Here is a 23602-nt window from a genome sequence, read left to right as displayed (position 1 = left end):
AACAGTTGCCCCTTTGAGTATGGTCTGCTTTTTCCTGGCCGTAAAAGTAATACATACTCATTATTAAAAACAAAAATTCAGAAGTATTCAGAAATGGGGTGGAGATTATTCATAATGTTGCAACTCAGAGAGGCAGTCACTGCTGACATTTGGGATCTTTCCTTTCACTCATTTCCCACTGCTTATTGCTGACATACTTGAGCTCACAATGGTCTCACAAGAGTTGTATGTTCCTCCCACTCATTAACATGATAGAGCAGAAGCCATACAAACTCTCCGTAAACATCATTTGTAATGGCTGTGTTGTACGGTGGTGGATAGATATTTGATAATTACTTGTCTGTTCTCCATTCTGGCTATTTCCAATTTTTTGCTATTAAAAATAATGCTGTGAAAAATAAATAAATAAATAAATAGATAAATAAATAAAAATAATACTGTCATAAACCTCTTTACCATGTATGTCTGATTATTTCCTTTTGATAAGTATTATTTGTAGTGGAATAATGGAGTCATTTATCAACACTTGAAGGCTCTTAATAAACGCTGTCAAACTGCATTAAGTTCATACTCTGTATTAAAAACAAACCAAAAAACCTTTCTGTATTTGATAAATGAAAAAATATACATGATTACAATTTGCATTTGCATACCTATGATTAGTTTTTCAAATGAGTGATTTCTATCCCTGTATCTCTAACCCAGCAATTCCACTTCTAGGAATCTATACTACAGACTGTACTTCCACAAATATGTGAAGATATTTATAGGAATGCTTATTGCAGCAGCAGGAATGGCCAGGAGTAAAGGCAGGTGGGGTAAGGGAAAGATACCTTTGGCTACGCATTTTGTATTATTCAAATAAATTATTTTAAGCATGAACTAACTTCTGTAAAGAGAAACGTTAAAAAATTAAATTTGCATCTTCTCCCTATTATTTCTATTTGACAAAAATTATAAATATAAAAAAGAACAATAATGTTATCTTCTGGAACTCCAGATAATCCTTGAGTTCCGACAAAAGAAAAAGTGCTAAAAGTCATCATACCCAATTCTTTAGCATCTCCTCCTGCTGGACTGCCATTTTCCTGTCGTGCTACAAGTGCATTCAAGATGACGTTTGTTGCCCCAATCCTTGGCAGGGTGACATGTGTAAGAAATGGCAAGTTATTTTTTTTGGCAAATGCTTGACTTGTTTCTCGCCTCTTCCTGAGGAAGCCCCCTTCTGGAAACAAAACAATCCATTTTCGATCTCTGCTCCTATAATTATTTTCTAGGTGCTTTTTGAGAAGCAGCAGCTGCTGGTCACGATGAGATTTTCCCTAAGAAGACAGACACACATATAGTAAGTATAGGCACATCTGAAATTAAACTGCCATAAAATTAAATAGAAATAACAGCTTCCGAAGCAAATCCCAATCACAGACTAGAAGAGCGACCCCTCCCCACCCCTCCCCCCGCCTTACTTCCCCTTTTGACCACAGTGGTAAAAAGAAGTGATTAGCACTTATATGACATTAGCACTCCAGAAGCAAAACATTGCTCTGATTGCCCCTGCGAGTTACTCATTCATCAGTTCAGTGACTACCAAGTGCATACTACTTGGGAGGCACTGTCCTACACACTGGAGGTAGAGAAGTAAATAAGAGACCTTCATGGAGCTTACTCGAGTGGAAAAGATAGAAAACTAAAAAGTGTAAATTCAGATGGTGATGTGTTAAGAAGAAAAAAGAGTAGGAGGATAGAGAAGGTCAAGGAGGTCAGGGAGAACAGCCCCACGGAGGTGAAGCAGAAGCAATGAGCTGGTAATGTGAAGGAACCAGTGAAGCGGAGGAGAGCCCAGTTCTCCAGGTGACAAGAAAAGGACAAAGGCCCTGGGATGGGAACGAGCATTGCGTATGGAAGAGCAGCACCAAGGCCAGGGTGGCTGAGGTGTGACAGTGAGGAAGGCAGTGGTAGGAAGGGAAACTGCAGAGAGAGGCAGAGAACAGAGAGGAAGGGCCTTGAACTTGGTAAGCAATTTGAGATGAGAAAAGTCATTGGGTGGTTTTGAACGAGAGAGGGTCATGATCTTATTTACATTAAAAACAAAAAAATCTGCTGGCTCTGGTGACAGAAAGACTCCAGCAGGTAAGTCAGGAGACTATTGTAGTAGTCCAGGCAAGGGGGCGGTGATGAGATCTGACTGTGGTGTATTGATGAGAAGTGGGGACATTCCAGAAAGTCAGTCTGAAAGTAGAGCAAACAGCACATTCTAATGGACTGGGCCTTAGTGTGAGGGAAAGAGGAGAAAGAGGATGACTTGGAGACTGAAAGAGGAATCCAGAAAAATTTGTAGGAAAGCCCAAAACCCACAGATAAATATTACAAAGGTTCTTCCTTTGAGTATGGTCGATTTGCTATAAATTTCCCAGCCAACACAATTACAGAAGGCCCCAAAATAATTTGTATGCATTCAATCTTTAAAATATTCCAATGCAAAACAAGTAAGACATTTTCTTGTTTTACTGAACTGAACTGATCATGATTAAGCTTTATTTATTAAGTTCCCAAGACGACATGTAAAATATTTTTATATTCTTGGAAATATCTAGTAATAAAGTCCAAGAGACTTTCCTTAAAAATAATACTTTTTCTCTCTCCCTTCCCCTCATGTTACAGATTTTTATTACTATCTATTGGGGGGGGGGAGGTTGCTCTTTAGAAACGAACTTGCAGTATTTGATAATTTTGAAATACAATCTTTAAGTATGTAAAACTTTACATCGCAATAAAAAGGAAAATGTTTTGGAGTACATTCCTTTCTACACTTATCTCCTCAAAGTACGCTGATCATTTAGTATAATTTAGTGATTGATGCCTGGGGATCATCAACAGGGTCAACTGTTCTGTGGTAATCTCCTCAGACTCTCATGATGGAAAGGGCTCTGCCTTCCCCTAGACTGCTAAACTGCAATGGTTGCTTCTGCTTCTTCCCCTCCAGTTACTCTAAAGTATTATGCTAATTTCCTTGTTAAGTTGTTCCAATCACTGTTTATTTTGTCCCAAGCTTGTGGCCAATCCCCACTGCCTCTTCCTCCTGAGGTTCCAGTGCAATGCTTTCATTCATCTTTCTGCTCAGAAGAATCAAGAGCGTTTCCAGAAGAAACGATACCATGGCATAGCACGTGAAAAACAAAATGTTCTGTAGTACATAAAAGTGTCTGGAGTAAAGTATATGTGTTTCGTGACACCTACAGTCACCTTAGAAGTTTCTCTACACACTTCCAGCGTATTGCTGAATTTGTGGTTCTCGGCTGAGGCTTAACCAGATTCATCAGTTATCAAACACTTACCTGTGCAAGGCTGAAGCCGCTAAGAACGTAAATACCAGGTAAGTGTGGCATTACCATACGTAGAAACTCTTGCATATCATATTTCAGTTTTTGAGAAAATCAAGCACGTGATACTAGTAGCATACCAGGGAAATACCAGAATGTAGTGCTGACTTGGTAAGAGGGTATGATTCTTTGTCTTTCACTAACTAAACTTACCCCTAATGCTTGGGACCCATTCTCAATCTATCCTCCTCTATCAAACTCATACTTATCCTTTAGATTTGTGCCAAATATCATCTTCTTCAAAGTTTTTCTGAGTTCATAAAAAATCTGATGGATTCACTTTTCCTAATGAGAATTCCCAAAATATGTTCATTTATTTATCTATTTATCGACCCACCTACCTACCCACCTACCTACCGGCAATTTAGATACCTTCTCTATCGTCTAACAGTGACTTGTCAATAAAAATAACAGTGAAAATATAGATGAGGATAGTGGTAATCATGACAAAAATGAGGAGAAAGGGGGCAGGCACTGATCTGAGTGTATTACTTCATTTAACTCCCATCCTATGAGGGCTGTTATTCTCACCTGAAAAATGAGGAAACTTTTTCACATAGCTAAGAAGCAGAAGAGCTGAGAATGTGGCAGGAGCTTGGTAAATCTTTACTAAACGTTGTACTGTTTAGATGGGGTGAGGACGGCAGAGATTAGAATAGCTGCAATGTCACCATTTTACTGCTTGAGCATACGCCGTTCAGACTGAAATCAGTGTTTCAGAGAACAAAGATTCAGAGGACCAGCTCCTTGAGGCACGACAGCTCGCTCTACCTACTATAACTGGTTTCGGTGTGCCTATGTTTACAATAAAGAATCAGTCTGATCAGGCTATCGCTGTGAAAAAGGAATGCTCATTACTCACCTGTCTTATAAAGAAGTCTCCGTGAATTAGAGAAACAATTCCAAAGTTTGTGTACTTGAAAATATGATCCATCAACCACATCATTTGAGCAACAACCTAAAATATTTAAAAGCAAGAAATAATTCCATGTTAAATAGAAGAAACCTGCTATAGTCTAGCCAGGGCTCTAAGTTTTAAATATAATCATCTAAGCAACCTCTTAATTAACCTAAATATTTTAAATATAGTGTTTACTTCTCAATTAAAGCATATAGTCTCCATGAAAAATTACTGGTCTTGATTCCAAGTCTTGAAATCCCAGGTCTCAGGTGTGTGTGTATATATATACATATACATATACATATACATATACATATACATATATATATATATATGTATATATATATACATAATTGCATAACAAAGCCAAACTAACTTCTTAAATTTGAACTTGATTCCAAATTTGTTCTACCCTAACCAAAGTTTTTGGTAATTCTTATATAACTTGTAAAATTATTTTGAAACAAGAAAGTAAAGTTATCAAATGAGGGCTGTAAGTTTAATTAATAAGCACTAAAGCTTTATAAAATGTGACTTTACCTTAATGGCTAAAATATTAAAAAGTATAAATTATAAATATATAAATGTAAAATTATAAAATGTGATAAAAGTATGAAAATGTCCAAAAAAACAGAACATTCAAAATTCATTTCATAGAATGATTTATACATTTGATTATGTTAAGAAGAGTATTTCTTAGTTTATGCAAGGCCATACTCTTTGCTAGCACAAAAATATTTATAGCACGTCAATTCTTTTTTTTTTTTTTTTTTATAAAGATTTTATTTATTTATTCGACAGAGATAGAGACAGCCAGCGAGAGAGGGAACACAAGCAGGGGGAGTGGGAGAGGAAGAAGCAGGCTCATAGCAGAGGAGCCTGATGTGGGGCTCGATCCCAGAACGCTGGGATCACGCCCTGAGCCGAAGGCAGACGCTTAACCGCTGTGCCACCCAGGCGCCCCCTATAGCACGTCAATTCTTAAACACAGAAACAATATCCCTTGCTGATAAGAGTTAATACTCATATTAAAAGCAAAAGCCTTTATTTCATACAAATTTCACAATTAAATGTAAGTGTAAACAGAGGTCTAATTAATAAACTGGTTAATTGTTCCTCCCTGCTGAGGAAATGGCATTCCTTGTTATAATCCATAAATAAATTCATTAAAAGCTACCGCATCAATCAAGAATGCAATAGAGCTCACTTTGGTTTTCGGGAATAACACATGTAAACTTCATCTCGAAGTACCAAATTATATGAACTTACCTATGAGGGAAAAAAATCAGCACTGACATCGCTGGTGCTTTTACATAAACATTATAAACCCTCACAAACAATTTAACATTAAAGCTCCTGCCTTAATGTTTCAGCATCACTGAATAGGTCAATTACACAACTCCTACCCCATCAAATTACTATGTTAAATCACTTTAAAAAATAAAGATACATGCCCAGTGAAGAAGTGATTCCCCAGGTCAATTAATACAGAATAAAACGACTGCCAACATCTCAGTTTTCAGTCTTGTTTTGCTTTGTAATGATGACTGCTTTGTTTAAATAAATTGAGATTTGAACTAAATGGAATTTGCTGAAAAGTGTCCCAAGGAACAAAACAAAAAGCAAGTTGCTTCAACCTATAACATACTTGAGCTTTATACACAGTACGAAGTTTAGTGGCAATTTATTGATTTCTGGGTTTAAAATACCAATGCTAAAGCCACTAGCTTTTGTGCTTAACCTTACATTTTACAATGGATTTATCTCTTCAGTTAGAAGGGTCACCTAAAATGAATCGATTCAATAGGATAGCCAAGCTATCTTCTGAGATTTCTATGGGTAATTCTGTCCTAACGTATTTTAGGGGAAATGTTACAAGTCAATAAATGTTTATTACATGTCTAATAAAGTTCTTTTGACAGAAATATAAATTCTTAGTTTTATCATCATTTGTCATAAAAGGACATGACTCAATTCACAGATACTTATTTAAAAGGTACCAGCACATTTGGAAAATACAATTAATCCTTTGTTTCATATTCCTCAAAAGAGGGGCAGTAAATACCAGCTGCCTGAAGCAACTCTCAGTGTTTCATAGGTCTGTCACTCAGAGCTCTGTTAGGTAATTCCAAGAAACAGAATTGGCCCACATCAATTATTCTTTATCTGGAAGCATGGGTTTTCTAATATCAAAACATCTAGAGAGGCTTACATGAAGGACTACGTTCTTTATATCCCTCTGAAAGTACAGTTAAGTCAATGGTTCTCCTGTTTAGAAATCTGTAAGGACAATTTGGATTGTCACGACGACTAGGGAGTGCCACCAGCATTTAGTGGGTAGCGGTCAGGTATGGAAAACATCCAGCAATGCCCAGGATAGTTCAGGACAACAGTGCTATCCCACCAATGGGCCAATGGGACCTCCATTAACACTAACGGGTGCTACAAGAAGTCTCCTGAATTCCAAAAGCTATGTTACACTCCGTTAAACTAATATTTTTTAATTGGCCCACAATTTAGCATTAGCCTTCTTTCTTCGAATGTACCCACGGAGTATGCAATAAGTCAAGTAAACATTCTTACTAGTAAATATTAATAAAAATTAATATTGTCCTGTACTTATTAGGCAGGAAGGAGAGATTATGATGCACCTAGCTTTATATTTCTTAATTACTCCTTTATGAAGGAATACAACAAAATTCCTCAAGATTTCAAATTATTCACTAGTATCAGATCATAATAAAAAATGTTTAGTATCACTAAACTGAAAATAATAACTAAATTACTCTGGACAGAAAAATGAACCTAAGTCAAACTAACAGAAATCTTTTTATAAAAGCAAACAAATAAGACAAATTTTATTGTCCACATAGCTGGTGAATTTCAGATTCCCTAATATTCTAGTTAATACAGTTATTATCTATCCGTGAGAGTGACAACGTTAAGCGTATTTATACTGACCACTGTAATCATTCTTTGAAATTCAAAAACCAACTAAGAACACTGTAAGCCCTCAGAATAATCACTATGAATATAATGACCTTATCGGTAAGAATAAAATGTTAATTAGGGATTCTCTTTGATGAAAAGCCAAATTAGTTTCTATAAAATTTTAACATCACAACAAATGTTATTATAAGTGCAAATATATTTATACAATGGTATTCTTTTAACAGTTCAAGATTCTGAATATAAGAAAGGATTGAACTTATTTCACATTCCAGCAAGATTATGCCTCTGCTTTTCAGATAAACATGAAAAACAGATTCTACAATAATCAAACATTTTCCTTTACTCTCACTCATTTTCTGACCCCCACCCCGATCTACTGAATCAAAATCTCTAGGACCTAAACGTACCAGGCTTAGTCTTGCCTTGGTATTCTGGCCAGAATACCACTAAGGAAGAAGGCCCTTGGCTTCGCCACTCAACTAGGCCAACTTGATGTCTTCTCCCCTCTACGAAGTTTTCTATACCTGTCATACATGGGAGCTCACCCTCCACTAAATACCTTCTGCAAGTAAGTATTGTTCATTATACCTGCCTTCCACCTACGCTGGACTGTTAGCTCCTTTAAGAGGACAGTATCTTACAGGATGGTGTTCAACCCTTACAGTCACTGACCATGAATATGAAGCATTTAATAAACATCTATTGGTTTGTTTCATTGCTATGAGGATAAATATTAACTTCATTAATATATACACTTTCTATTTATTTAGTTTTCTATGAACACAACCTCTTTAACTTCTAAGGTGACAATTCTTTTAATGCTAAAGACTGAATTTATTTTAAACCCACCCATTGATAGATGTATTTTAGTTATCAACAGAAGCCACGTAAAACCAATGGTTCATACGTAGCCTTAGTAATACTTAATAAAATGGGCCTAATATCCTCCCTTTCAATTTGCTTTGTAAAGGAAATCCAAAATATTTACTTTTTTTTTTTTCTTCTGGCTAAAGATCCCCAAGATCACCTAATTCACTGACCAAGTAGACTCTTCTATCTTAAACAATACTGCTCTTTGTGTCTGTATTTTTCAAACCAGTGACCCAACACTTCACCTCAAGACAGCCCCCAATATGAACATCTTAAATCTGTTTTTACCTCAATCACTTTTAAAAACAGCTCTATGGAGATATCATTCATATCACTTTCCAGTTACTTTTTTTGAAAGTCTCCATATTCCTGTCCTGGAGCTGGAATTATACTTAGAATTGTATATGTGTATATGTATATGTGTGTGTATATATATATATATTTTTTTTAATTTTTCTCAATTTTCAGTTTACGTTCCAAACCATAGTAAGATACTTGGATAGATTCTGTTAACCTCCGCCCTCTGCTGCCTACGTCTGCCTTCAGGATGGCTTACCAGTCCTTTGTCTTGGAGGCACATCATCAGAGTGCACACATCTCCTGTTGCCTGATGATTCACCAACATTACTGCTTCATCTTGTGAAACTGCTTTAATATCGTCCCCCCATTCCATCACTGTAAGAACAAAAAAGCTGTCACTTTAAAGATTTTACATGACTAGAAACCTTATATTAGACAAACTGGTATATATCAATGATGATAGATCACTCAGCTAAAACTTTGAAAGTTTGAACTAAGTTTACGTCCTGTAAATATCAGGCTGTCAATACAACATTTTCTAAAGCCCCCAAATATCCATTAAAATGTAAAATGGTCATCCTTTGATCTAGAAGTTCTACTTAGAATTTATCCTGCAGAAACATTTGTCCAAATAGGCAAAGACAGATGCGTAAGGATGTTTATTGGAACTTAAATGTTCACCAATTTAATGTTCACCATTAGGGGAGTGGATAAGAAAGTTACGATAAATTGGAAGAGTGTAAATCCACTGAAAGAATAGAGGGTATATCTATACACTAACCCAAAAAGGACTTGCTATCAAGGAAACAAAACAAGTCACAAAACAGCTTATATAGCATGATTCCACCTTTTAAAAGAAGGAATAGGGGCGCCTGGGTAGCGCAGCGGTTAAGCATCTGCCTTCGGCTCAGGGCGTGATCCTGGCGTTATGGGATCGAGCCCCACATCAGGCTCCTCCGCTATGAGCCTGCTTCTTCCTCTCCCACTCCCCGTGCTTCTGTTCCCTCTCTCTCTGGCTGTCTCTATCTCTTTCAAATAAATAATAAAAAAATAAAATCTTTAAAAAAAAAAAGAAGGAATAAAATTTATGATATTTAAGTGAAAAAAGTCTAGGGGAATGAATTCTAAACTATTGATATTGATCATGAGTAGGATAAGGTTTCCAGAGCCCCTCAAATTCTACTTTATAATAAAATGTGAAAATATTACAAATATATGCGAGTATTTTCATTTTAAAATAAGAAAACTAATAAAGATGTTACACTTACTAAGAATCTCCTGACCAAAAGTCGTTGTACCAAGACCTATATGTACACTCTAAGGAAAACACTGGTATCTCTTTGTAGTTATGTCTCATTCTACAGTAAATCTACTTCACAAAAAAAATATAATTGAGCATCAGTTTTGAACATCAGGATTCTACAAGACAAAGCTTCCAGGGTTCCTCAAATGTCTGACATGAATTATGAGAGGCTGATTATACATTAGTATTCACTCATCTTACACATGGTTAAAGGGAAAGAAATCAAGCCGCCTGTACATTATAGTTCTGGATGCAGTGGGCATGGGGAGATGTGGAGCTCACCTGCTCTGCCTCCCCCTGCCTCCCTCCTTCTCCAGCCACCCTTCACTGTCACCCTGACACAGTGGAATTCCTCATAAGAGTACATGTGAGAAAAGCAGTCTGCTAATTTTTTCTTTCTGTTAAAAGCCACTTAAGCCATGCATCTATTTATTGATTTTAAAGACCTTAAAATTTTGTAATAAGGAAATTTTCGGCTGGGCTAAACATATAGTATTATGTTGTGAGACCTCCTTGCAAAGTGAGGTAAACTGATCATTACCGACACCAAATGTTATTACCAACACTCAAATAATTTATACTGTATGGGAAAATTTTTATTTTAGTTTTTTTTTAATGAATACAGCATAAAACTATGTTAAAGGGATGTCAAATAACCCTTAAGGAATAGAGTAGAACACTGGGAGAGAGTCCAGCCCCTTGAAAAATGCAGCAACACCGACTTTCCTTCCAGTGGCCTTTCCTTCCCAAGTTCCCAGTTCAGCTCAGCTGACAAGCTACCTACCGAAACTACAGCTGCTGTATCATACGCTGCAGTGAGGAGCATGAATTGGTACAACAGTCTGGGAAGTCGATTTGGCAATATACATCAAAACTGAGAAACGCAGAAATCTTTTTATCCAGAAATTCTACTTCTAGGAATTCAACTTACAGATATACTTATTTACGTGCAGACTGACACATATGCAAAACTAGTTACTGCAGCCTTATTGGTAAGAGCAAAGAGGAATGGGAGCCTGGGGGGTGCAGTTGGTTAAGCAACCGACACTTGGTTTTGGCTCAGGTTGTGATCTCATGGTCTTGAGGTCGAGCCTTGTGTCAGGCTCTACACTCAGACTGGAGTCTGCTTAAGATTCTCTCTCCCGTTCACTCTGCCCCTCCCTACCTCTCCTGCTCTCTCTCTCTCAAATAAATAAATCTTTAAAAAAAGAAAAAAGAAAAAAGAGGAAAGAGGAAAACAACTCAAAAGGGAGACTAGCTCAAATTCATAGAAATTGAAAAAAAAAATGATGGTTTCCAGGAGGGGGAAATGGGAAGGTGCTGTCCAATTAGCAGAGTTTCAGTTTTGCAAGATGAAGAAGTTCTGGAGATGGGCTACACGATAATGTGAATATACTTAACAATGCTGAACCGTACACTTAAAAATGGTTAAGGTGAGGGACGCGTGGGTGGCTCAGTCAGTTGAGCAATTGACTTTGGTTTCAGTTCAGGTCACGATCTCATGGGTTGTGAGACCAACCCCCCCACCTCCCCCGTGGGACTCCATGCTGGTGCGGAGTCTGCTGGAGATTCTCTCTCTCCCTCTTCCTTCGCCCCTGCCCCTGCTTGTGTGTGCTCTCTCTCTAAAATGAATTTTCTTTACATCTTTAAAAAAATGGTTAGGATGATAAATTTTATGTTACGTATATTTCCTCAAAATTAAACATTAAGAAGGAAGACTAGTTAAATGATAATATACCTATGTAAAGCAATATTATGTAATCATATCATTTATATGCAAATATGGAACAATATACTATAAACAACAACAGCAAAATGCAGAACAGTGTGTCAGGGATGCCACCAGTTGGATTTTATTTTTTATTTATTTATTTTTTTATTTTTTAAGATTTTATTTATTTATTTATTTATTTATTTATTTGACAGAGATAGAGACAGCCAGCGAGAGAGGGAACATAAGCAGGGTGGGTGGGAGAGGAAGAAGCAGGCTCCCAGCGGAGGAGCCTGATGTGGGGCTCAATCCCATAATGCCAGGATCACACCCTGAGCCGAAGGCAGACGCTTAACCGTTGTGCCACCCAGGCGCTCCTACCAGTTGGGTTTTAAAAGGATGTAGAGTACTGGGTGATTCAGTCAGTTAAGCATCTGACTCTTTATTTCAGCTCAGATCAAGATCTCAGGGTCATGAGATCAAGCCCCACTTCAGGCTTCCGCTGGGCGTGGAGCCTGCTTAAGATTCTCTCCCTCCTGGAGCCTGGGTGGCTGAGTCGCTTAAGCGGCTGCCTTTGGCTCAGGTCATGATCCTGGGGTCCTGGGATGGAGCGCTGAGTCAGGCTTCCCTGCTCAGCAGGGAGTCTGCGTCTCCTTCTGCCCCTCCCCCCCCACATGCTCGCACGCGCTCTCTCTCTCTCTCAAATAAATAAAATCTTTAAAAAGAAAAAAGATTCTCTCCCTTCCTCTCCCTCTGCCCCTCCCCCACTGTGCTCACACCCTCTCTCTCTCTCTCAAAAAATATAATAAAATAAAAAGAATAGAGGGAGATATATGTGCTAAATAAAAATTCCCCCATCATGCCTCTGCTGACAATCCTTCAACAGGGACAGAAAGACACACACATACACACACACACACACACACACACAATTCTTTCATTAATTCATTCCTCATTCAATAACTCGGCACCAGGCACTGTTAGGTGTTGTGGATATAAAGCGAAAAAATCAGCTGCATTTCTACACACTAAAAATGAGACAGAAGAAAGAGAAATTAAGGAGTCGATTCCATTTACAACCGCACCAAAAAGCGTAAGATATCTCTGGGTAAATCTAACCAAAGAGGCAAAGGATCTCTACTCAGAAAACTATAGAACACTCCTGAAAGAAATTGAGGAAGACACAAAGAAATGGAAAAATGTTCCATGCTCATGGATTGGAAGAACAAATATTAAAATGTCTACGTTACCTAGAGCAATCCATACATTCAATACAATCCCTATCAAAGTACCATCAATTTTTTTTCACAGAGCTGGAACAAAGAATCCTAAAATTTGTATGGAACCAGAGAAGACACTGAATAGCCAGAGGAATGTTGAAAGAGAAAACCAAAGCTGGTGGCATCACAATGCCAGACTTCAAGCTCTATTACAAAGCTGTAATCACCAGGACAGTATGGTACTGGCACAAAAACAGACACGTAGATCAATGGAACAGAACAGAAAACCCAGACATGGACCTCAACTCTATGGTCAACTAATCTTTGACAAAGCAGGAAAGAATATCCAATGGAAAAAGGACAGTCTCTTCAACAAATGGTGTTGGGAAAATTGGACAGCCACATGCAGAAGAATGAAACTGGACCATTTCCTTACACCACACACAAAAATAGACTCAAAATGGATGAAAGACCTAAATGTGAGACAGGAATCCATCAAAATCTTAGAGGAGAACCCAGGCAGCAATCTCTGTGATCTTGGCTGCAGCAACTTCTTGCAAGACACATCTCCAAAGGCAAGGGAAACAAAGGCAAAAATGAGCTACTGGGACTTCATCAAGATAAAATCTTTTGCACAGCAAAGGAAACAGTCGACAAAACTAAAAGACAACTGACAGAATGGGAGAAGATATTTGCAAATGTCTTATCAGATAAAGGGCTAGTATCCAAAATCTATAAACTTATCAAACTCAACACCCAAAGAACAAATAATCCAGTCAAGAAATGGGCAGAAGACATGAACAGACATTTCTCCAAAGAAGACATACAAATGGCCAACAGACACATGAAAAAATGCTCATCATCACTCGGCATCAGGGAAATACAAATCAAAACCACAGTGAGATACCACCTTACACCAGTCAGAATGGCTACAATTAACAACTCAGGAAACGACAGATTTTGGCGAGGATGCAGAAAAAGGGGAACTCTCTTACACTGTTGGTTGGAATGCAAGCTGGTGCAGTCACTCTGGAAAACAGTTATGAAGGTTCCTCAAGAAATTAAAAATAGAGCTACCCTACGACCCAAAAATTGCACTACTAGGCATGTACCCCAAAGATTCAAATGTAGTGATCCAAAGGGCACCTGCACCCCAATGTTTATAGCAGCAATGTCCACAACAGCCAAACTATGGAAAGAGCCCAGATGTCCACTGACAGATGAATGGATAAAGAAGATGTGAGATACACACACACACACACACACACGGAATACTACTCAGCCATCAAAACAAAAAAGAAATCTTGCCATTTGCAACGACATGGATGGAACGAGAGGGTATTATGCTAAGCGAAACAAGTTAATCAGAGAAAGACAATTATCATATGATATCATTCATATGTGGAATTTAAGAAACAAAACACAGGAGCATGGGGAGGAGAGGAAAAAATAAAACAAGACAAAATCAGAGAGGGAGACAAACCATAAGAGACTCTTAATCAGGAAACAAACTGAGGGTTGCTAGGAGGCTAGGGTAACTGTGTGATGGACATCAAGGAGGGCAAGTGCTGTAATGAGCACGGGGTATTATATAAGGCTGATGAATCATTGACCGATACTTCTGAAGCTAATAATACATTATATGTTAATTAATTGAATTTAAATTTTAAGAAAGGAAAAAAAGAAAAAAGGGAAAAAATAAAATAAAAATGAAAGTATTATTCTAACAGCAATTTAAACACTCAAGAAAAGTCTAGCCTGGTTCTATAAATATTGAGCTATTAAGAGGTAATGTGGAAAGTCTCCTGGCTCCATATCTATATAAACAGAGGTTTCATAACCAAATATTCCTTTAATGAAATTTCTGCCACATGAATGGAAAATGCTAGATACCTAAGTCTATGCAGCGGGAAAGCATGTAAGTGAATACAACTGCAAATGATTTTTTTACATAAAATGTATCCTACCTGTTTGCTTTACATAAAGTAGATAAATCCAGTATGTTGGCTTAAGTCTCTTAAATTGAATTTAGAACCCTCTGAAATGGTTTGAATAGTGCCCCCCCCCCAAATTTACATTCATCCAAAATCTGTAAATGGGACCTTATTTGAAAACAGGGTCTCTGCACAGATAATCAATTTAAGATGAGGTCTTACTGGATTAGGGTGGGCCCTAAATCTAAGTCCAATATGACTGGTGTCCTTTAAGAAGAGGGAAACACGGACAGAGAGATAGGGAGAACGCCATGGGACAACAGAGGTGGGGACTAGAGTGACAGATCTACAAGCCAAGGACTGAGGATAACGACCAGAAGCAGCAAGAGGCAAGGAAGGATCCTCCCCTAGAGCTTTCAGAGAGAGCCCGGCCATGCCCGCACCTTGATTTTAGACTTCAAACCTCCAGAGCTGTGAGGGGATAAATTTCTCTTGTTTGAAGCCACCCCATTTGTGGTACTCAACCCCCTGAAACTCATACACCCCACGCACCTCAACTTTCTCCATCCCTTTTCTCTCCCATTCTATTCCCCCCAAATTATAGTTTTTTCTGATCAAATATAGGATAAGAATGGCACTGTACTTTAATCATCTAGAACATTTTAATAGACATCTAACGTTATGTACTATAAATGGTTCCTAATGTTCATTTCTGTAACCCTTTCAGGGAATAATTATTAAGAGTTAATCCATTACATATTTTATCTCTCAGCCATAAGTTAGCCAAAATTTATTTTCAAACTAAGTGTCACTTTACTAAGACTCACATGGCATACTGAATCGAGCAAGTGAAGATAGCTCAAACAAATTTTTATCAAAAATTATCCTGATGTAGCAATTTCCAATATTTATGGTGTTCCTTAATCATACTTTTATCATACCTATATACTTCAAAGATCACTGTTAGAAAGTCATATGACAAACAAAATTGAGATAAAAATGCTTGTAGAGAAAAGGCCTTTATCTTATGTATGAAGAAGCTACGTTCCTCAGTTCATACCTTGCTTTACCAGAACCTATAATAATGGAGCCAGTATCTTAACCAAGGAATAGAATTATCTGCATGTTAAAGGACAGAAGCTATGGGTGCCTGCCAGCTCTTACACCGTACTGAAGAACAAAAATATTTTAACACACTGTTCTATGAAATGCATTCTAGAACTAGGTCAGGTCCACTATTTCCAAAGGGAATGAAGGACAACTGAATAAAATGTGGAAGAAAACTTCTCTAGTTGTAACTGAATTTTAAAATTCTTTTAAAAACCAAAGCCAAAGATTATCACCTACCACACACAAACACACACACACACACACACTTTTTCCTCTCTTTTCTAACATATCGTCAATAAACCTCCCCCAAAAGTTACAGACTAGTATTGATCAAGATAGTTCACATCTCAAAGAGAAAATAAAAGCAATATGAATCCACCACAAATTCCTTAAAAACAGTGATGCCAAGGCCATTATACTGACTCACAAAACAGAATTAATGTGGGGAAGGAAGGTTGCTTAATATATGACCATAATAGCTCACCTTTCTAAGTTCAAAAAAAATTACGCCTAAAAGTTCATGCCACAAACTGTTTTACCATTCAGTGTTTCATTTTTCTTATTTATAAAATATTGATATTATTAATGCAACTCAAATATAAAGTGAAAATAAATGCTAAATAATTGATAAAAATTACAGAAATCCTGGGTACCTGGATTACATGACAGTTGAAGCCACTTTTGGAGTCACTATTAAATAAAAGAGTCATATTTCTACTGTGTCATCTAAGGTCAGGTATTCTAAGATGAATAGTCAAGATTAAAGAGTTACTCCCCCCCCCCAAAATGTATAATAATTTCACAGACCTCAGGAACTGTGGCTATAATAGCCCACGCTGGAGGCACACTGGGTTCATCCAAAGCTGCGGGATAGCAGAGCAAATGGGGCAAGACAGAAAGGGACTGAGGATATTAATTAAGGATGGCCGTGAGAAAGCCAGGTACTGATTAATGGAGGGGAGGCTGGCTGGTGAGGAAGACCCAAGCAAGGGGAGATTAACTAAAAGAAACTGGAGAGAGGGCTACTCTGATAGATATACTCAATCCATCCCCTACCTCCACCCTTACCCATCTTATTTAAGCTCCCAGAAGCGGGGCCCAGATATTTAGAAAAAGCTCCCTATTCCACTTCTAGGTATTTATCTGAAGAAAAGAAAAACACTAACTAGAAAAGATTTGTGCACCCCGTTCACTGCAGCAGTATTTACATTAGCCAAGATGTGGAAACAACCCGTGCTCATCAATGAACGACCGGATACAGAAAACACACACACGAAGGAATATTATTCAGCTATAAAATAAAGTGAAGTTTTGCCATTTGCAACAATATGGACAAACCTTGAGGGTTTTATGCTAAGTAAAATAAATCAGAGAAAAACAAATACTGTATGATCTTTTTTACATGTGGAATCTTAAAAGCAAGCAAACAAATGCCAAGATCATAGACACAGAAAACAGATTGGTGGTTGCCAGAGGGCTGCAGGAGTGGGGAGGGGAAGTGGGTGAACTGTTTTGTTTTTTGGTTTTTTTTTTTTTCAGTTTAAATAAATTGTTAAAATAAAAAAGAAAAGAAAAGCATAGTCATGTGTTATTACCAGTACCCCAAAAAGCCCTTAATGTGAAAGATAGAAAACAGAAAAGCAAAAGACCTGGAGGAAACAAACACACGAAAAAGAAAACTTCAAAAGAGACCAGCATTAATACACTGAGGTAAGAGAAGATGATGATAGCAATATAACCACGAGATAAGAATAAGATGCTCTAAAAAAAAAAAAAAAAAAAAGGAACACTTACAGAAGAAAAAGGAACTGTTGGAAATCACCATGTTAGCAAAAATTTAAAATCTTAATAGAAAGATTGGGAGATAAAGTTGGGGAAATCTGGAAAGTAGATAAAGCGTTGAAAAACAGGAGAGAAAAGATTTGAACATGAGAGGGTCGTTCCACAGTCTAACATTCAAATAACAGAAGTTCCAGAAAAAAGAACAGAGGAAAAGAAATCAAAGAAATAATTAGCATCAAGGATGTAAATTTCCAGATTGATAGGGAACATCCAGTAACCAGTACAGTAGATGAAAATACCCACACCAAGGCATGCTCACAAAGTTTCAGAACAATGCAGCCAAAGAGAAGATGCTATAAATGTTTAGAAAGAAAAAAATACGAAACAAAGGTAAGGAATCAGATTGGCTTTGGACAACAGCTACAGAAAGTTAAAAGATAGCAGAGTTACGGTTTCAAAATCCTGAAGAGGAACTATTTCCAACCTGGAATTCTCTACCCAAACTATCCAGCAGGTGTGAGGGTAGAAAAAATATTTTCAGGTGTGCAACATTTCAAAAAACAAACCACTTGTTTGAAGGAAGCTGGATATGTGCTTGCCAAATAAGAGGATAAACCAAGAAAGAGAAAAACTATGGGAATGCAAAGCCAGAGACAGGCAAAAGGAATTCCCAGGATGACAGGAAAGGGAGGTCCCAGGATGTTAGCGGCCCACTCGACTTACTGGATAACCAGTCCGAATTGGAGTAAGTTAGGGGTTTCCCAGAGAGACTGTCCAAAAAGATGAAATTGACAGAATAGCAACTGAAGGACTTGAGAACTCTAAAACTGACAAGAAGTTTGGGGTTGAATTAGTGATCATTTCAGAGAAAAGCAAGCGAAGGAAAGACAAAACAAAAAACAAAGACAAAAATTACTAACTCTAGGGAAAATATTGTGTAGGAAAGTGAAAGTAAACACAATTTTACTATATGGCTCAGGTATGAACAGATCATATATTCATAATTAAAGAAAATCTCTGAATATTGATATCATAAAAATTATAATAAAATTCAAATACAACCTAGAAAAATTACTTTATAAGGTATTACTTAAAAATAGGATGGTTAGCTTTTTCTAAAGATGTATAGTTTCTGAATATTAAAATAATGTGTGTAATTCTAATGAATTAAAACAATACTAAAACACACGCAGAAGAAAATCACCCAAATTCCACTACCCAGAGATAAGAAAACACTATTAAAAATTTTGTAGTGTATCTTCCAATGATTTTTCTATGTGTATAAAGATAAATTTTCAAACCAAAAAGGAATGATACTTAATATATTGTGCTATACCATTTGAAATTTAATATATCATATAAAATTGCTGTCATCAAATATGCTTCCACATTATTTTTAATGCTATATAATAGTTTATTACATGTAAGTCCTATAGCTTAGTTAATTCCCTAATGCTGGGTACTGGCTATTTATTACAGAAAGTGCTAGACAAATAATTACACAAAGCAAAGAACTATGGGATTTCTGATCTAAAAACTATGGTAAATTTCTTAAAACAAAGAATCAAAACGTTTCTATTTACAAATGTTAAGTTACCAAAACAAATAAGTTAAAAGTACAAAAATGTATTTTAGGAAGTCACGGAACTGCTGCATATCTTGATTGTAGGAACAAATAAGTTAGTACAAAAATGAATTTTAGGAAGTAATGGAACTGCTGTATATCTTGATGCTGGTTATGTAACTGCATATGTCTGTCAAAAACTCATAGACTATATAAACTACAAGGGGTAAATTTTACTGTATGCAAATTATACCACGATAAAACTGAAAAACACATGCACAAATTTAGACGACATGACTTTTTAATATGTTCTTTGAGTCAGTCAGTGAATAAACTCACAGAAATCTAAAAACTTTTATAGATACAAAGGAAGATGGAGAGAAAGAAAGATGGAGAGAGCCCTCACTAGAAGGTGACCACGCTGGCACCCTGACCTTGGACTTCCCATTAGAACTCTAAGCAATACATTTCTGTTGTTTATAAGCCACACAACCTATGATATTTCGTTATAGCAGCCTGAATAGACTAAGACATATGAACTGATGCACAAAAACATTTAACAAATTTCAATAGCCATGCATAATAAAAACTCTTAGTAAAGTAAGAAGAGAAAGGAATTTCTTTGATGTAACGAAGTGTTTCTATACAAAACCTATAGCTAACGTAATATTTAGTAGTAATTATATATTAATGCTTCCCCCATAAGATTCAGAAGTGGGCAAGGATATCAAATTTCCTCTCTCTTACTTCACATATTCCAGAAGTCCTAGACACTTCAATAATGCAAGGGGAAAAAAGTCATACAGGTTGGAAAGGGAGAGAAAACTGTTCATATTCCAATGGCATGACTGTCCATGCAGAACTTCCCAACTAATCTACAAAAGGCTCTCATTATTGAAGGGATACATGCACCCTGATTTTTACAGCAGCATTAGCAACAATAGCCAAACTATGGAAAGAGCCCAAAGAGCCATCAACTGATGAATGGATAAAGAAGGTGTGGTGTATATATACACAATGGAATATTACTCAGCCATCAAAGAGAGTAAAATTTTGCCATCCAACGACGTGGATGGAACTAGAGTGTATTACGCTAAGTGAAATAAGTCAGTCAGAGAAAGACAAATACCATATGATTTCAGTCATATGTGGAATTTAAGAAACAAAACAGATGAACATATGGGAAGGGGAAAAAAAGAAAGAGGAAGGCAAAGCATAAGAGACTCTTAACTATTGAGAACAGACTGAAGGATGATGGAGGGAGGGAGGTGGGCGATGGGCTAAATGGGTAATGAGTATTAAGGAGGGCACTTGCTATGATGAGCACTGGGTGTTACATGTAAGTGATGAACCACTAAATTCTACTCCTGAAACCAATATTACACTACATGTTAACTAACTAGAATTCAAATAAAAATTTGAAACAAAACAGAAAAACTCGCATTATTAATGTGAGTTTAATAAAATCAACACACAAAATATCAATTTTTTATACTAGAAATGAACAAGAGGAAATAAAAAAAAATTTAAAATCCCATTCACAATAGTTCAAAAAATATACTCCAGGGGCGCCTGGGTGGCACAGAGGTTAAGCGTCTGCCTTCAGCTCAGGGCGTGATCGCGGCATTGTGGGATCGAGCCCCACATCAGGCTCCTCCACTGGGAGCCTGCTTCTTCCTCTCCCACTCCCCCTGCTTGTGTTTCCTCTCTTGCTGGCTGTCTCTATCTCTGTTGGATAAATAAATAAAATCTTTAAAAATATATATATATACTCCAATATAAATGTAAAACACACAGATGGGATCTGTATGCTCAAACTATAAAACATTGATGAAAGAGATCACAGGCCAAAATGAAATGAAGATCATGTTTGTGGACTGAAAGATTCAATACAGTAAAGAGCCAATTCTCCCACAAATTAATCTACAAATATAATGTAATTCCAATCAAAATTCTAGTAGGAATTTTTCAGATACAGATAATAGGATTCTAAAATTTATAAAGAAAGGCCAACAAACTAGAATACCCAAAACAACTTTGAAAAGGAAGAATAAAGTTGGAGGAATCACGTCACCCGATTTTAAAACTCACTATAAAGCTACAGAAATCAAAATGTTGTGGTACTGGTGAAGGACAGACACAAAGATCAACAGAACAGAAAAGAGAGGCTGGAAACAGACCACACAAATACGGCTAAGTGATTTCTGACAAAGGTGCAAAATCAGTCTCATGGAGGAAAAAAAATAGTCCTTTCAAGAAACAAAATTACAAAAATATGAAATCTTAACCCATACCTTATACAGCTAATTCAAAATGGATCAGAGAACTAAATGTAAAACTTAGAACTACAAAACTTCTAAGAAGAAAACTAAGGAGAACATCCATGACCTGGGGCTAGGCAAAGTGTTCTTAGACATGACACAAAGAACACAATCCATAAAAGAAAAAAAAAATCAGTAAATTGGACTTTATCAAAATTTAAACCTTTTGCTCAGCAAAAGATACGGTTAAGGGGATAAAAGACTGGGGGAAAATATATACAATCACACAGCCAACAAAGGATTTGTATCTTTGTATCCAGAATATATAAAGAACTTTGAAAACTCAGCAGTAAGATAATAAGCCACCCAATTAAAACTACACAAAAAATTTGGATACTTCACCAAAGAGGATATAAGGATGGCAAACAACCATATGAAAAGATGTTCAACCATCATTAGCAATTAGGGAAATACAAATTAAAACCATGATGATGCAATGTTCCATGATTCATTATTTGCATATAACACCCAGTGCTCCATGCAATACGTGCCCTCCTTAATACCCATCGCTGGCCTATCCCAATCCCCTACTCCCCTCCCCTCTGAAGCCCTCAGTTTGTTTCAAAAACTGGGGATGTACTGTATGGTGACTAATATAACAAAATAAAAATTATAAAAAATAAAAAAATAAAAAATAATAAAACCGGGGCGCCTGGGTAGCGCAGTCGTTAAAGCGTCTGCCTTCGGCTCAGGGCGTGATCCCGGCGTTCCGGGATCGAGTCCCACATCGGGCTCCTCCGCTGTGAGCCTGCTTCTTCCTCTCCCACTCCCCCTGCTGTGTTCCCTCTCTCGCTGGCTGTCTCTCTGTCACATAAATAAATAAAATCTTTAAAAAAAAAAAAAAAAACCATGATGAGCAACCAGTAAACAAACACTTATTAGAATGACTAAAATTAAAAAGACTGAGAATACCAAGTTTTGGCAAGGATGCAAAAAAACTGGAACTTGGAGATACTGCTGATGGGAATGCGGAAAGGTATAGCAAATCTGGAAACAGTTTGGCAGTTTCCCATAAAGTTAAAAATACACTTACCATATGACACAGGAATATGGGTATTTACCTAGAGCAAGGATCAGCAAACTTCTGTAAAGGGCCAGCCAGTAAAGACTTTAAGCTTTGCAGGCCATATATGTCTCTGTTGCATAGTCTTCTTTTGTTGTTGGTTTTCACAAACGTTTACAAATGTAAAAGCCACTCTTAGCTCATAGGGCCATACAAAAACAGGCAACAGGAAAATGTGTCCCATGAGGCATAGTTTGTGCACTCCTACTCTACACAAAGGGGAATTTACATAACACAGAAACCTGTACATGAATATTTATACTGGCTTTATTCATAATTGCTAAAAACTGGAAACAACCCAAATGTCCTTTAATAGCTGAATGGATATGAACTGTGGTACATCCATTCAATAGAATACTCCTCAGCAACAGAAAAGAACATTCTAATGATACATGCAACAACTTGGTTGACTTTCACAAGCATGCTGAGAGAAAGAGGTCCATCTCAAAAGGTTCCATTTATATGACATTCTCCGAAACACAAAATTATAGTGAAAGGGAACAGATCAGGGGTTGCCAGGGGGCTGGAGGCAGGGGTGAATGTGATTACCAAGGACAGTGATTACTGCAGCATGGCAGAACTACAAATGGTTTTTGCTCTGGTTTTTCCCCTTTCTTTATATTGTTCTGTTTCTCCAAATTTTTGGCATTTGACTTATTACTTTTGTAATTCGGGGAGTTCTCCCTTCTCCCCAGAACAAAGTAATAATGAAAAATGTTACTAAAGTACTAATGTACTACATTCTTATTTGTTTCTTAAACGTCCATTTTCTCACATTCACCAATAAGCTCTCCCCCAAAGTAGCCTGGTCCAAATTGATTTGGTTAAACCACCGAGAACTGAAGTAGCTAAGACTTAAATCTTAAGTTTTTTTGCTAGTATGTTCCTGTAAAAGTACTTCACTCTTTGCAAAGTCCTCAATTTGCTCAGTTTTGTTTTCTCACCCTTTTAAATAGCTTCTTTCATTTACCTATGAACACTACACTAAATTCAGAGATCAGAATTTAAATCAAAGGTACTTAAATTTGATGCCATCGGGACAGCTTAAGCAACAGAATTCAGTAGTATCTACTTCAGGTTCCTGAAATGAGTAACTGGCAGAAGGGAAATTCTAACTTCTAAAGATTACACAAATTGCCACCAGGAAATAAGTGTGCCATGTACGTACTTCTCTGCTTTGCTACTAGAGCG

At 37.0% G+C, this 23602-nt stretch overlaps 1 protein-coding gene across 3 annotated transcripts in view; it reads right to left on the bottom strand.

The window, feature by feature from the left end:
• LPGAT1 (lysophosphatidylglycerol acyltransferase 1) overlaps positions 1-23602 on the bottom strand; it is a 118005-nt gene that overhangs the window by 35618 nt on the left and 58785 nt on the right. For all 3 annotated transcript variants that reach the window (XM_044387817.3, XM_044387818.3, XM_026509098.4), the window contains exons 3-5: positions 8660-8778; positions 4243-4338; positions 1049-1322 (exon numbers count right to left, since the gene is read on the bottom strand). In XM_044387817.3, the coding sequence (XP_044243752.2) occupies positions 1049-1322; positions 4243-4338; positions 8660-8778 (489 nt within the window). The remainder of the gene's footprint in view (positions 1-1048; positions 1323-4242; positions 4339-8659; positions 8779-23602) is intronic.

Source organism: Ursus arctos, unplaced genomic scaffold (assembly GCF_023065955.2).
Source record: "Ursus arctos isolate Adak ecotype North America unplaced genomic scaffold, UrsArc2.0 scaffold_2, whole genome shotgun sequence".
NCBI lineage: Eukaryota > Metazoa > Chordata > Mammalia > Carnivora > Ursidae > Ursus > Ursus arctos.
The sequence above is the reverse complement of the archived record's forward strand: the minus strand, read 5'-3'. Positions and strand labels throughout refer to the sequence as shown.